The sequence below is a fragment of the Lissotriton vulgaris genome, chromosome 7, assembly GCF_964263255.1.
Source record: "Lissotriton vulgaris chromosome 7, aLisVul1.2, whole genome shotgun sequence".
In the NCBI taxonomy this organism is placed as follows: domain Eukaryota; kingdom Metazoa; phylum Chordata; class Amphibia; order Caudata; family Salamandridae; genus Lissotriton; species Lissotriton vulgaris.
In genome coordinates, this window is record NC_141695.1 from 415,377,241 (window position 1) to 415,392,000 (window position 14,760).

At 48.2% G+C, this 14,760-nt stretch overlaps 1 protein-coding gene across 9 annotated transcripts in view; it reads right to left on the reverse strand.

Annotated features, from left to right (window-relative positions):
- The window catches only part of LOC147701766 (sulfotransferase 2B1-like), a 512,808-nt gene that overhangs the window by 134,980 nt on the left and 363,068 nt on the right, over window positions 1-14,760 (reverse strand). For all 9 annotated transcript variants that reach the window (XM_086930388.1, XM_086930390.1, XM_086930386.1 and 6 more), the window contains one exon: window positions 1,883-2,009. In XM_086930388.1, the coding sequence (XP_086786514.1) occupies window positions 1,883-2,009 (127 nt within the window). The remainder of the gene's footprint in view (window positions 1-1,882; window positions 2,010-14,760) is intronic.

Below are 14,760 nucleotides of genomic sequence, written 5' to 3' on the forward strand. Positions count from 1 at the left end.
GATGGTGTACAGGTATTGGGTCGCCATCAATTTGGAGAGAGGGAATGTTCTGGGAGATACTGGGACCAGCATGACAACTGCCAAATGTCCTCTAGTGACCTCAGAGCACATAGTTCTTAATGCATTGAACCAGATTATTTAAGCTAACAACCATGAGAGTCTCTATCCATTGCCTCTGGTTCCCTGTGAGTGGGGTGGAGGGTCTCTGGTTCCTTAAGGGTAGTTGTGAGTCCATCCATGAGTGTGGATTTTCTGCTTGACAATGACCTATGGCACACCATCTGGAAAGAGGTGCAGCGCATTTCACACCAGGTGATGTTGCCAGAATGGCTGTTCCTGACCACACAGTCCATGGCCACCCAAGATGGTAATCAGGAGGTCCTGGAGCCTGGAGGAGTGACCCAGGTGTCTATCAAAAATAGAAAGAGCACGAGGTGCAGGAAACTCTGTCCTGTAACTCTCACAGTCTGCAAGGAGGCTGTGCCGGAGGGTGATGCACAGGGACCTACAGTAGAGGACAGTGCTGCCTTGGCAAATCTAACTGAACTGACCAACTGGCAGAAGGAAGGAAGAGCCAACATCATAGAAGTTCTGGAAAGTGCATAACGAGTGCCCTGGCCTGGAGGCCCCCAGGGGACAGGCCGAGGCCCTGGAAGCTGATAACACCTCTGGTGATCACATGTTCTATTGGGAGAATGGTCCCCTGTACAGCAAGCCAAACGGTTCTGGACCTGATTCAACCCTTGTGTTGATAGTTGTCCAATAATACAGGGCTGTCCTACTGGAGCTGGCTCATGATGTTACCCTGGTAAGTTATCTAGGGCAGAGCAAGACCTTTGAAAGACTTGTCACCCACTTTTATTGGCCACAGATGAGGATTGCCTCAGATGTGTCTGCCGGTCATGCCCTACCTGTGAAGCCAGTGCCAATTCATGAGGGAAGTGCATGGCTTCCCTGCAGCCATAACCTGTCATTGGCACTCCCATTTAAATGGTTTGCATCAATGAGTTGGCAGCAACATTGTTGGGCCTCTGGACCTCAAGATTGTCATTGGCAACAGGTTCATTCTAGTATTGGTGGACCATGCCACCCGGTCTCCGCAGTCTACCTCAGAAGACAGTGACTGCAACTCTGGTGGCCAGGGCACAGATGTGGAAATTTTCCCATATGGAGTTCCTCAAGGAGGTAGTACCTGTCCATGTCTGAGAAGCTGTCCTGGTATATGATGTCCATTAATGTAATTGGGCACCTTGCACCAGTCAAGACAACCTTTTTGGTGATTTAAGAGGTCTCAGAGGCTTGGACTTTATCATTAGTTTGCATGGCAAAGTTGAGTTAGCACTTTAAAACTGTTCCACAAGTAAGTATTTTGCTGCAGCCCAGTAGAAACACTTTTAACTTAAAAGCCCCGGGTCACTCAATCAATCAAGCAATCAATCAAGGGTTGGTAAAGTGCAACTACTCACCGATGAGGGTCTCAAGGCGCTCTGGTGCCTCTGGTACCATAAAGTAGGGACTTATCAGTTACCTTACACCAATTGGATGTAAACCAGTTCCACATTTACTTTTAAAGGTCAGAACACTGGCACTGAAGTGGTTAGCAGGCTTCAGTGCACTCTCAAAGTTAAAAAAACAGCAACATCAGTTCAAAACTTTGACAGTGATCATGCAAAAGAGGCATTTTCTTACGCTTTCAATTAAAACATTAATTTCTCTGCTAGTACGTTAGTTTATGAGTATGTTAGTTTACACTCAAGTTTTGCGTCTTACTATAGTCAAATGTTGACAAGGGGTGGCTAGTTGAAAAAAAAGTAAAAGTGTTTCATATAGTAATATAAAGCTGCCTTTAATGTGTAAGCTTTTCTGGTATGAATTCACTCACCATCTCCTTCCAAGAATTGATTGAGGAACTGGTCAAAGCTTTCAGGAGTCTTATAGACCGATACAATTGTTGCATAGTAATATAAAGAGACTAGGACATCCTTTGGGTTTCTGTACACATAAATGATCTGTTTAAATGAGAAAGTCCAATTACTGTTACAATAATCAACAAGCAATTGATGAAATACCGCTGCTTCGCACCCTATCTAAATTGAAAATACCTTTACCATGGTCTTAATTCTCTGTCTCCTCCGATTTTTTCTTTTTTTTGCTATTTTATCATAAACACAAAATGGGAGTATAACAGCACAAGCAGTTCATTTTCATAACAATATAAAAAGAGTACAAAAAAAACAAAACAAGTTCAAAAACCACTAAATGAACCGGTTTGCTAAGATAGCTGCAAACAGTGTAAAGAGTAAAGTGCAAAGCATATTCATAAATATCAGACATTACACAATTCGTCCACAGTCAATTCAGGGAACCTTTCTCTATGGTCCAAAACGGCAGCAGTTTGTCCTCCCATGAAAGATTTTTATAATAGTATAAAAATGCATTGCGTTTTCAAGGGAAATGAGAACAGTTTGAGAAAGAATAAAGTGAATTAGGTATGTCAGTATTAAAGTGCATAATGCCAACTAAACACTTAAATGAAGGTTGTGTGGACATAGTCCCTGTAATTCCTTGTGCTCAATTAGAAATGTTTCCAACTCAGTTCTGGAGAGGGGTCCAATTCTGATTCCCCCTCTTTCTTGCTTTCCCACCTTTTGCAACAATACAAATTGTTTTCTAGATTGTAAGTTGATAACAATTGTGCTAGGCACTGGCGAAACAATGGAGGTAGAGGTTCAAGCCCTGCTGATGGTATACAAATACCAGTCATGGCCATAGCCATAAATAAACAAGCAATGAAAATGCAAGGAGAGACTGATTGCATTTTTAATGCTTGCTCTTCACCTGGCCGTCCCGACGACTTAGCGACCCAGTGCACCCACTTGTTTGGGTGATGTTGGGGTTCCGTTCTAATCGAGGTTTCTGGTACTATGTAATGAAATTTATGGGGTGCTGCTAACGTCGGCAAACCAATCAAAGCACAAAGTCAGATACCTAGGTCCTGACTCGGCATCTACTTGTATCCTCGAGCAAAAAAAGAGGTATTTTTCCTATGCAGCGCATGTGCGCTGTGTAGGCAATACCTAAAAAGACCGCCCAGACCTACGACCATATGGTTGTGTATTCCTGCTAACATTAACTGGGGAGTTAAGTTGATTACGATGGTGATGAATCTACCACCGGCAGCTACAGAATGGTGGTGGTGCCTTGCAGGCACCGCCTACCAGATTTAGATGTTGGATCCCCGCCAGTCTTTCCATGGCGGTATCCCCACCATGGAAAGGCTGGCAGGGATGTACTTTGGGGTCCTGTTGTGGGCCCCCTTGTGCAGGGGCAGTTGGTCTGTGCACTTTGGAGTTCACCTATGGTACCACATGGTGCCTGCCACGTAGTGCAGGGAAATGTCAATAGTGCCTTTTTAACATTTAACATTGTGGCGGGTGCAGCATCTAGCAGCACCCGCCACAATGTTATATATAGCAGATGCTTGTGCCACGATGGGGGTGGAATCCTAATACCCACAGGGGATCGTCGTCTTGTAGACAGGCAGTCTCACTCCCTGGCACAATGGCGGATAGACTGAATTCCGTCTGCCATCGTAATGGCCCCCTAAGTTTTTGAAATTTTCACTACCTCTAGGTTCAGCCGATCCAGTGGTGGGCAGGTGCTAAACATATGCACAAGATCTTCCTCTTGACTTTAGCATCTCGGTCAGCAGATACCTGCATTCCCAAGCCTTTTATTAATTTTTGCAGGTGTATAATATAGATTGAAGAGCGTTTTATAGTGCTGCACCTGTAGTCCTCCCAACAACAACACAGTACAGCCCAGCTCCAATGTTTCATGAAAGCTGCAATTTGTCATATCAAGCTTCTTCTACCACTTGTTCATATGTTTTTCCAGATCATCACACTTACAAGTGCCCAGAAATCTATTGTAGGAGAGTAGGGTCTGCTATCCTATGGTCACCCCAAATTTTTGCTTTTTGCTTCACTGGTTTCTGACTTAATGTGGCTGTGGGCCTGCTAATCAGACCCACAGCCTGCTGTTCTCTCTCTAAATTAATGCCAATGCACTTTAGGTGCATTACGAATTGGAACTGGTTCACCTTATGAGCCCCTGTACTAGTGCACCCTAGGTGCCCAGGGCATAGGTGTATCCAAGGCCTACCAGGGGCTGCAGCACGTATTGTGCCACCCCTGGCCTGGCCTCCATATTTGACACAACTGGCTGATCACTCAGCTGGGGTAAGTCGTTGTAACCACCTCTTACTTAGGTACAGTATGTCTGTGCCTAACCCTAAACTGGACACATATGTTCCTATCAGCCACTCCTATGGAAGGCCTCATCAATCCTGGAGGCAGAGTGCTTGGAAATATGTGAGATGGTGCTCTGGCATGAGCTGAGCCTGTCTGCAGCTGTCGGGAACAACTCCCTAAGCCGTTCCGGGATATTGCCATACCATATACTCTTAAGTGCATTATAATCCTCGCGGTTAAATGCTATCTTTGGTTTGGCTTTATCAAAACATGTCGAGTAAGGTGTCATACGAATTGGAATACTATCCCCTCGCCAATTCTGGCGACGGGGATAGCATTCCACCCTTCTAGAGGGACACGACATGTGCGTAGCCTTAACCCCGGTTAAAGTTAAACAGAGCCTCAGCTTCACAAAATGGACGCTGCCACCACAGACACAAGTCTGGCCTCCTGCTGCTGACCGAAACTCGGCAGATGGTGGCCTGGACAAAGGGTTTCCTGCCTTGGGAGGTGCGAGCACCACCCCAGACAGGATTTTGTGTATTAGGTAGGACAGGGCTGAAAAGAATCAGACATGCCCGGGGCACACAAGGTGTCCCCGTGCATAGGCCAGTCCAAACCGGTTCTGGGGCCTTCCAGCCCCAGTCCTGGCGCGGAGCTGGACAAAGGAAAGGGGGTGTAACCGCCCCCCTTCCTGGTTCCACCCAGAGGAGGGACCTAGTAGGTGATCCACCCCCAGTTTGGGAATAAGAGGGGGAGCAGTGCCATTGCACAGGAGATCATCCCGAAATCAACTTAAACTAAGAAGAAGACTGGACTTCGACATTCTGCTGCACAGAAGACTGAAGAAGAATCTCCCTTGTGGCCAAGGAGTGACCACCCTGTGAACACAGGTACCAACCAGCAACTCGACGTCTGCTTTGCCGCCGCCTCCCGCCGGAGCCCGAGCCCAGAGCCCGACAAGAACCAGATTCCCAGACCTCTCAGAGCCCGATCCACAGTCCCTGCAAAGAAGGGACCCGTGGAGGCACCGAGTGACGTGGGACCGGACCTCTTGAAAGACACCCGAAAAGCTGACTGCGCAGCTTCTGAGGCATCCTCGACGTTGTGCTTTGGGGATTGAGAACCCCCACCACCGAGCAGCCCTTGCACCGAAGATCAGCCCCCCAGCATCTCCACGATCTGCGTGGGGCCCTTTTGCACTGTGCCACTCGACGCGCCATCCCGGCCACTAGCCACGCGGCCAGCGGCCATCTTGGCGACGAACCCGAAGATTTAAACAGCAGGTCTGGTTGCTCCAGACCTACCCAAGCTCCTGTAAAAAGGAGCACCCGCTCTGACCTTGCTGGTCCGAGTGAACAGCATCTTTCAACTTCTGCGTGGCTTGCATTTGCCAAGGCCTGTTTGCTCCGATCAGGTCGCCGACACCGCCAACAGCGAGAAGCCTACGTGGGACAGCTCGTGACCGACTCCTGGACGTCCTCGACCCCGGGTATCCACGTGGCTGCTGAAAGAAGCTACCCGACAACGCCTGTTTGCACCCGACATCACCTGGTTCCACTCTGGTTCCACGGCAGTCACTGGCTAGTGACTTTGAACACTGTCCCCTCTGCTTTCAGGTCTTCACATCTACAGATCCACCCTTGGATCCACCGGAACTCTTCTCATCGAGCCGCCTGCAGCATCTCCTGCTCCAAGCACCATCGACCAGCGTGACGAAACCCGACACATCTTCGACCCTGTGCACCCGCTTCCTGTGGGTGAGGTAACTCAGCTCCGCCGGTGCTCCTGCACTGGTACACATCCCAAGGGCCTGTGTTTTAAGTTTCAGCTCCGTAGGTCACTCGGAAGGTTCCTAACTTTCTAACTTTGTGCTTTTTACGCACCATAGACTTTGTATTGAGAAGTGCGTGCACTTTGAACACTGCACCCGAGTCCCGTGGGCCTTTCCCGACTTAGTTAACTCCAGTCTCGAATAGCTCCAGCGATTCCCAAGGCCCTAGGCCTCTTCACTTTCCTTTAGGTATCTCTTATACCACTTATTTAGTATATGGTTTAGGTGGCCCCTAGGGCTCATCCATATTGTGCAACTTTTGTGTATTTTAAACTGTCTTGTGATTTAACGCTTGTGCTTCTGTGCTCATAAAGAGTCCAGGGGATTTTAATAGTTAATAAATCAATATATATTTTCAATATATATCTGTGTGGTGTCCCTTTCATTTGGTATTCAGGGGGGTTGTGTATGGTATAACAGCTGGCTTCACATGCCTTTCAGAGTTTAGCCTAAGACTGCTTTGTCCACGTTACCACTAGGATAACTGGTCTACAAGGTTGAATTACAACCAATCATCATAAGGGTTGCTTGGCATGGTACAAAGTGATCACTAGAATTAGTGAGCATTATATACCAGGCCAACTTCTCACATTGGTGAGCAGCGGATTGGGATCTGAGCTTGCTGTTGTTTTACCATTACAATCTTTGAGATTATCATCTGAAAGATCACACAGGTACCTGCTAGGTACATATAAAACAAGACTAGTATACTTAAGTTCTACTGAACTTAGTTGTTGTAGAGTAAAGGGAGTAGCACACCCTAGCTACAACTACTAGATAGGTTTAGTAGGTAAACACCAGTGTAGGTAGATTGCAACACATCCACCCACACTAGAGCAATGTCTGGAACAGAGGGGTCCAGTGGACTTACTCCTGTTGAGAGTGACCCTCCAAGGGCACCATCCCAGTTTGCTATTTTTCCCTTTAAGGAATTAAGACAGCTTTGTGTCTTAAGGGGTCTGAAGACAGGGCCTACCCCTACTACAGACCACCTAAGAGAGCTCTTGGATCAGTCTGAGGCTCTAAAGACCTCTAAAGCAAACCCCACAGGGAATGCTGAAGGAGGCCATCCTTCAGAGGATGACACTGTAGACACCCCTACCCCTATCATCCTAGTAGATGAGGAAGCCTCCACCACTGGAGCTCCTCAGGTAGATGAAGAAGAAGAAGAAAGAAGGTCAGAAGAAACCCTGGTGTAAAACTTGTAAGAACACCTCTCACTGGACAAGTGAGTGTAAAAAGGGTGGAGCCCCCAACACTGCAGCCCCTAAGGCACCTGCACCCACTAGTACAGTTAGCAGTGTTGGTCCTCAAGCCAAGGGTTTAGTGGGAATCACTTTGGGAACTGAAGGAGATTCTGACCTAGTCAGAACCCTTACACAGGCTGTTCTGGTTTGTGAAGGGGACATAGATTTGACCCCTGACATAAGTCCCAGTAACCTGGGCAAATACAGACAGACACCTTTGATTAACAACAAAGTGGCTCAAGCTTACAGGGACACATGTGCCAGTGTCACTATGGTGACACCTAACTTTGTGGACCCTGGACAGTACATGCCAGGCGATGATTACCTGGTGACCAATGCCAGCAATGTCACTACTACACATAGTGTGGCACTTGTTAACTTTTCCTGGGGAGGGGTAACTGGCCTAAAGAAAGTTGTGGTTAGTGCTGATCTCCCAGTAGAATGTTTGTTGGGCAATGACCTGGAGAACTCTCTATGGTCAGAAGTTGAGTACAGGACTCATGCAGAGATGTTAGGGATATCATCACATGTCCTTGCTGTGACCAGGTCACAGGCCAAAAAGTGCCTCTCTGAACCTCAGGTCTTGGATCCTGGAACAATGGACCAAGTACCTCCCAAGAAGAAGAACAGGAGGGTTAAGGCTGTGCCTTCCCAACTGCCTACAAGTGAGGATCAGGCTTCACAGGAAACTGATCTAGAGACCCCTGAAGGAACTGTCCCTGAAGAACTTGAACCTGATCAGGTTGAGTTTCTGGGGACAGGGGGACCTTCTAGGGCAGACTTGGGGCAGGCTCAGTTAACCTGTCCTTCTCTTGAACCCCTCAGACAGCAGGCTGCTGCTGAGGCTGCTGGGAATGCTCAAGGTGCCCATAAAGTATATTGGGACGATGGACTCCTTTATTCAGAGGCTAGAGACCCCAAGCCTGGTGCTACCAGGAGGTTGGTTATACCTCTGCAATTTAGGGGCTTCCTACTCACCTTGGCCCATGATATTCCTTTAGCAGGACACCTAGGCCAGAACAAGACTTGGGACAGGCTTGTCCCTCACTTTCACTGGCCTCACATGTCTGAAGACACCAAGGAGTTTTGTCGCTCCTGTGAAACCTGCCAAGCCAGTGGTAAAGCAGGTGGAACAACAAAGGCCCCCCTGATACCACTACCTGTGGTGGGGGTTCCCTTTGAGAGAGTGGGGATTGATATTGTTGGTCCAATGGATCCCCCTACAGCATCTGGGCACAGATTCATACTGGTGGTAGTGGATCATGCCACCAGGTACCCAGAGGCAATTCCCCTTAGGACCACAACAGCTCCTGTTGTGGCCAGGGCCTTACTTGGAGTTTTCTCCAGAGTGGGGTTTCCTAAGGAGGTAATATCAGATAGAGGTACCAACTTCATGTCTGGATATTTGACAGCTATGTGGAAGGAATGTGGTGTAAACTACAAGTTCACCACTCCTTATCACCCACAATGCAATGGGCTTGTTGAAAGGTTTAACAAGACCCTAAAGGGCATGATTAAAGGATTACCTGAAAAGCTCAGGCGAAGATGGGACATCCTTCTGCCCTGCCTTTTGTTCGCTTACAGAGAGGTCCCTCAAAAGGGGGTTGGCTTCAGCCCCTTTGAATTGTTGTTTGGGCACCCTGTAAGAGGGCCCCTGTGTCTTGTGAAGGAAGGATGGGAGTTACCTCTCAAAAAGCCTAAGCAGGACATAGTGGACTATGTACTTGGTCTCCGCTCCCGGATGGCAGAGTACATGGAAAAGGCATCCAAAAACCTTGAGGCTAGCCAAGAATTACAAAAAGCTTGGCATGACCAAAAGGCTGTCCTTGTTGAGTTTCAGCCTGGACAGAAGGTATGGGTGTTGGAGCCAGTGGCCCCAGCAGCACTCCAAGACAAATGGTCTGGACCCCATACAGTTCTGGAAAAGAAGGGAGAGGTTACCTACTTGGTGGACCTAGGAACTCCCAGGAGCCCCCACAGGGTGCTCCATGTGAACAGACTGAAGGCATATGTCAGCAGGGCAGACATGGGCTTGCTCATGGCTACAGATGAGGGACAGGAGGAAGAGAGTGACCCTCTCCCAGACCTGCTCACTCAGAACCCTGAGGATGGTTCAGTTGATGGTGTGGCCTTAGGTGACAACCTCACTGAGCATCAGCAACATGACTGCAGACAAGTTCTACAGGCATATGGGCATATGTTCTCCTTGACACCCAGTCAGACTAACTGGTGTACACATGTGGTGGACACTGGTGACAGTCTTCCTGTAAAGAGCAAAATTTACAGGCAACCTGACCACGTCAGGGACTGTATAAAGACTGAGGTGCAAAAGATGCTGGAATTAGGTGTCATTGAGCCTTCAGAGAGCCCCTGGGCTAGCCCAGTGGTTCTGGTCCCCAAACCTCACACCAAAGATGGCAAGAGAGAGATGAGGTTCTGTGTGGATTACAGAGGACTCAATGCTGTCACCAGGACAGATGCACACCCTATTCCAAGGGCAGATGAGCTCATTGACAAGTTGGCTTCTGCCAAATATTTGAGCACATTTGACTTGACAGCTGGCTACTGGCAAATCAGGTTAGCTGAGGAGTCTAAAGCCAAGACAGCATTTTCTACCCCTAGTGGGCATTATCAGTTTGTGGTGATGCCCTTTGGTTTGAAAAATGCACCTGCCACCTTCCAAAGGTTGGTGAACCAAGTCCTCACTGGGTTGGATGACTTTTGTGCAGCTTATCTGGACGATATTGCTGTCTTTAGCTCCACCTGGGAGGATCACCTGATCCACCTGAAGGAAGTGCTTGAGGCTCTGCAGAAGGCAGGCCTCACTATCAAGGCAACAAAGTGCCAGATAGGGCAGAGCAAGGTTGTATACCTGGGCCACCTTGTAGGTGGAGGCCAAGTTCAACCACTGGAGAGTAAGATCCAGACCATCAAGGACTGGTCCCCTCCAACTACCCAGACTCAGGTCAGAGCTTTCTTGGGCCTGACTGGGTACTACAGGAAGTTTGTTAAGAACTATGGGTCCATTGTGACTCCTCTTAATGATCTGACATCCAAGAAGATGCCCAAAAAGGTTCAGTGGACAGAAATCTGTCAAAAGGCATTTGATGACCTGAAGAAGGCCATGTGCTCTGCACCTATCCTGAAGAGTCCTGACTACTCAAGAGAGTTCATTGTCCAAACAGATGCTTCTGAGTTGGGAGTGGGAGCAGTGCTTTCACAGCTTAATGTAGATGGCCAGGACCAGCCCATTGCTTTCATTAGCAGAAGGCTGACCCCCAGAGAGAAACGTTGGTCAGCTATAGAGAGGGAGGCCTTTGCTGTGGTGTGGGCCCTGAAGAAGCTGAGACCATACTTATTTGGCACTCACTTCAAGATTCAGACCGACCATAAGCCCCTCCTATGGCTTAATCAGATGAAGGGTGAAAACCCCAAACTACTCAGGTGGTCCATTTCCCTACAGGGGATGGACTTTACAGTGGAGCACCGCCCAGGGACTGACCATGGCAACGCAGATGGTCTCTCCAGGTACTTCCACTTAGAACATGAAGACACAACTGGTCAAGGTTAGTCTAATGTCCCTGCGTTTGGGGGGGGGTTATGTAGGAGAGTAGGGTCTGCTATCCTATGGTCACCCCAAATTTTTGCTTTTTGCTTCACTGGTTTCTGACTTAATGTGGCTGTGGGCCTGCTAATCAGACCCACAGCCTGCTGTTCTCTCTCTAAATTAATGCCAATGCACTTTAGGTGCATTACGAATTGGAACTGGTTCACCTTATGAGCCCCTGTACTAGTGCACCCTAGGTGCCCAGGGCATAGGTGTATCCAAGGCCTACCAGGGGCTGCAGCACGTATTGTGCCACCCCTGGCCTGGCCTCCATATTTGACACAACTGGCTGATCACTCAGCTGGGGTAAGTCGTTGTAACCACCTCTTACTTAGGTACAGTATGTCTGTGCCTAACCCTAAACTGGACACATATGTTCCTATCAGCCACTCCTATGGAAGGCCTCATCAATCCTGGAGGCAGAGTGCTTGGAAATATGTGAGATGGTGCTCTGGCATGAGCTGAGCCTGTCTGCAGCTGTCGGGAACAACTCCCTAAGCCGTTCCGGGATATTGCCATACCATATACTCTTAAGTGCATTATAATCCTCGCGGTTAAATGCTATCTTTGGTTTGGCTTTATCAAAACATGTCGAGTAAGGTGTCATACGAATTGGAATACTATCCCCTCGCCAATTCTGGCGACGGGGATAGCATTCCACCCTTCTAGAGGGACACGACATGTGCGTAGCCTTAACCCCGGTTAAAGTTAAACAGAGCCTCAGCTTCACAAAATGGACGCTGCCACCACAGACACAAGTCTGGCCTCCTGCTGCTGACCGAAACTCGGCAGATGGTGGCCTGGACAAAGGGTTTCCTGCCTTGGGAGGTGCGAGCACCACCCCAGACAGGATTTTGTGTATTAGGTAGGACAGGGCTGAAAAGAATCAGACATGCCCGGGGCACACAAGGTGTCCCCGTGCATAGGCCAGTCCAAACCGGTTCTGGGGCCTTCCAGCCCCAGTCCTGGCGCGGAGCTGGACAAAGGAAAGGGGGTGTAACCGCCCCCCTTCCTGGTTCCACCCAGAGGAGGGACCTAGTAGGTGATCCACCCCCAGTTTGGGAATAAGAGGGGGAGCAGTGCCATTGCACAGGAGATCATCCCGAAATCAACTTAAACTAAGAAGAAGACTGGACTTCGACATTCTGCTGCACAGAAGACTGAAGAAGAATCTCCCTTGTGGCCAAGGAGTGACCACCCTGTGAACACAGGTACCAACCAGCAACTCGACGTCTGCTTTGCCGCCGCCTCCCGCCGGAGCCCGAGCCCAGAGCCCGACAAGAACCAGATTCCCAGACCTCTCAGAGCCCGATCCACAGTCCCTGCAAAGAAGGGACCCGTGGAGGCACCGAGTGACGTGGGACCGGACCTCTTGAAAGACACCCGAAAAGCTGACTGCGCAGCTTCTGAGGCATCCTCGACGTTGTGCTTTGGGGATTGAGAACCCCCACCACCGAGCAGCCCTTGCACCGAAGATCAGCCCCCCAGCATCTCCACGATCTGCGTGGGGCCCTTTTGCACTGTGCCACTCGACGCGCCATCCCGGCCACTAGCCACGCGGCCAGCGGCCATCTTGGCGACGAACCCGAAGATTTAAACAGCAGGTCTGGTTGCTCCAGACCTACCCAAGCTCCTGTAAAAAGGAGCACCCGCTCTGACCTTGCTGGTCCGAGTGAACAGCATCTTTCAACTTCTGCGTGGCTTGCATTTGCCAAGGCCTGTTTGCTCCGATCAGGTCGCCGACACCGCCAACAGCGAGAAGCCTACGTGGGACAGCTCGTGACCGACTCCTGGACGTCCTCGACCCCGGGTATCCACGTGGCTGCTGAAAGAAGCTACCCGACAACGCCTGTTTGCACCCGACATCACCTGGTTCCACTCTGGTTCCACGGCAGTCACTGGCTAGTGACTTTGAACACTGTCCCCTCTGCTTTCAGGTCTTCACATCTACAGATCCACCCTTGGATCCACCGGAACTCTTCTCATCGAGCCGCCTGCAGCATCTCCTGCTCCAAGCACCATCGACCAGCGTGACGAAACCCGACACATCTTCGACCCTGTGCACCCGCTTCCTGTGGGTGAGGTAACTCAGCTCCGCCGGTGCTCCTGCACTGGTACACATCCCAAGGGCCTGTGTTTTAAGTTTCAGCTCCGTAGGTCACTCGGAAGGTTCCTAACTTTCTAACTTTGTGCTTTTTACGCACCATAGACTTTGTATTGAGAAGTGCGTGCACTTTGAACACTGCACCCGAGTCCCGTGGGCCTTTCCCGACTTAGTTAACTCCAGTCTCGAATAGCTCCAGCGATTCCCAAGGCCCTAGGCCTCTTCACTTTCCTTTAGGTATCTCTTATACCACTTATTTAGTATATGGTTTAGGTGGCCCCTAGGGCTCATCCATATTGTGCAACTTTTGTGTATTTTAAACTGTCTTGTGATTTAACGCTTGTGCTTCTGTGCTCATAAAGAGTCCAGGGGATTTTAATAGTTAATAAATCAATATATATTTTCAATATATATCTGTGTGGTGTCCCTTTCATTTGGTATTCAGGGGGGTTGTGTATGGTATAACAGCTGGCTTCACATGCCTTTCAGAGTTTAGCCTAAGACTGCTTTGTCCACGTTACCACTAGGATAACTGGTCTACAAGGTTGAATTACAACCAATCATCATAAGGGTTGCTTGGCATGGTACAAAGTGATCACTAGAATTAGTGAGCATTATATACCAGGCCAACTTCTCACATCTATACATTTGATTGACTGTGCAATTAGCGTTATTACATAGGATAACCAACAAAGTTAGCTGACTAACCCACTCAGCCCACATCCTTACCAAAAAAAACTCAAACCTCAAGGTACTTAAACAATTCCTCTTGTCTATCCCATAATCTTGCTTTGATTCCTCAAGCGACACAAATGTATCTCCTGTAAAGAAATCTCCTAATCCATCTGATCTCCCAGCTCAGACAATAAGAGTCATGAGATATCGAAGGTAACATTTGAGATCCTTGTAATGTATAATAGCTGTATCTCCCCATAGCAGTTTTTTTTCCTCATAATCGCCCAGATCCTAAAGGGTCCAGAAGAGTCTTACAACACAATTTTTTGTAACAATCTAGCTCAACAATCTTCAAAAAACTACCCTTCACATCTTCTTTTTTAATAATTCATATACGGGGAGATCACTCTCCCTCTACAATCGCCCTCATAGAAAAGGGACTTCATATATTGTAAAGCTGCCTCCCACTGATAATATGTAACATTGGGGACTACCCAGCCACCTCTTTCTTTAGGTAACATCAGATTCTTGAGAATTCTTCTGGATTTAGCATAATACCAAATATAACTGATTGCCATGTCTTCCAGCATTTTAAACCATCGAGTTTCAAATTCAAATCAAAAAAATATAGAGGACCTTAGGGACAAATAACACCTATTACTTAGCATTGGCTAAAAATTGAAAATAGAAGGTCCCTTTCAAGCTAATAAATTACCTCTGCTACGACAAATTCGACTATCTGGTCTATGCCTAACTCAATACTGACCTGCCGATACACAGCTGTTTCCACTATGTTGTTGTCAATCGATTGTATCTGCTTATTAACAACTAATTGAGTCTTTCTCTGATTTAAGGAGTAGCCTGATCATTTCCCAAGTCCAAGCCTCCTTTTCTATCTCCAACATTGATACCTCTGGGTCTGGTTTCACTGTTGCTATGTAATCGGCATATTACAAAACCTTAGTGTTTTTGCCATGAAATTGCATGTGCTCGAAAAGAGCGTTATCCTCCAATTCTTTAATCAGGGTGTCTATGTAAAG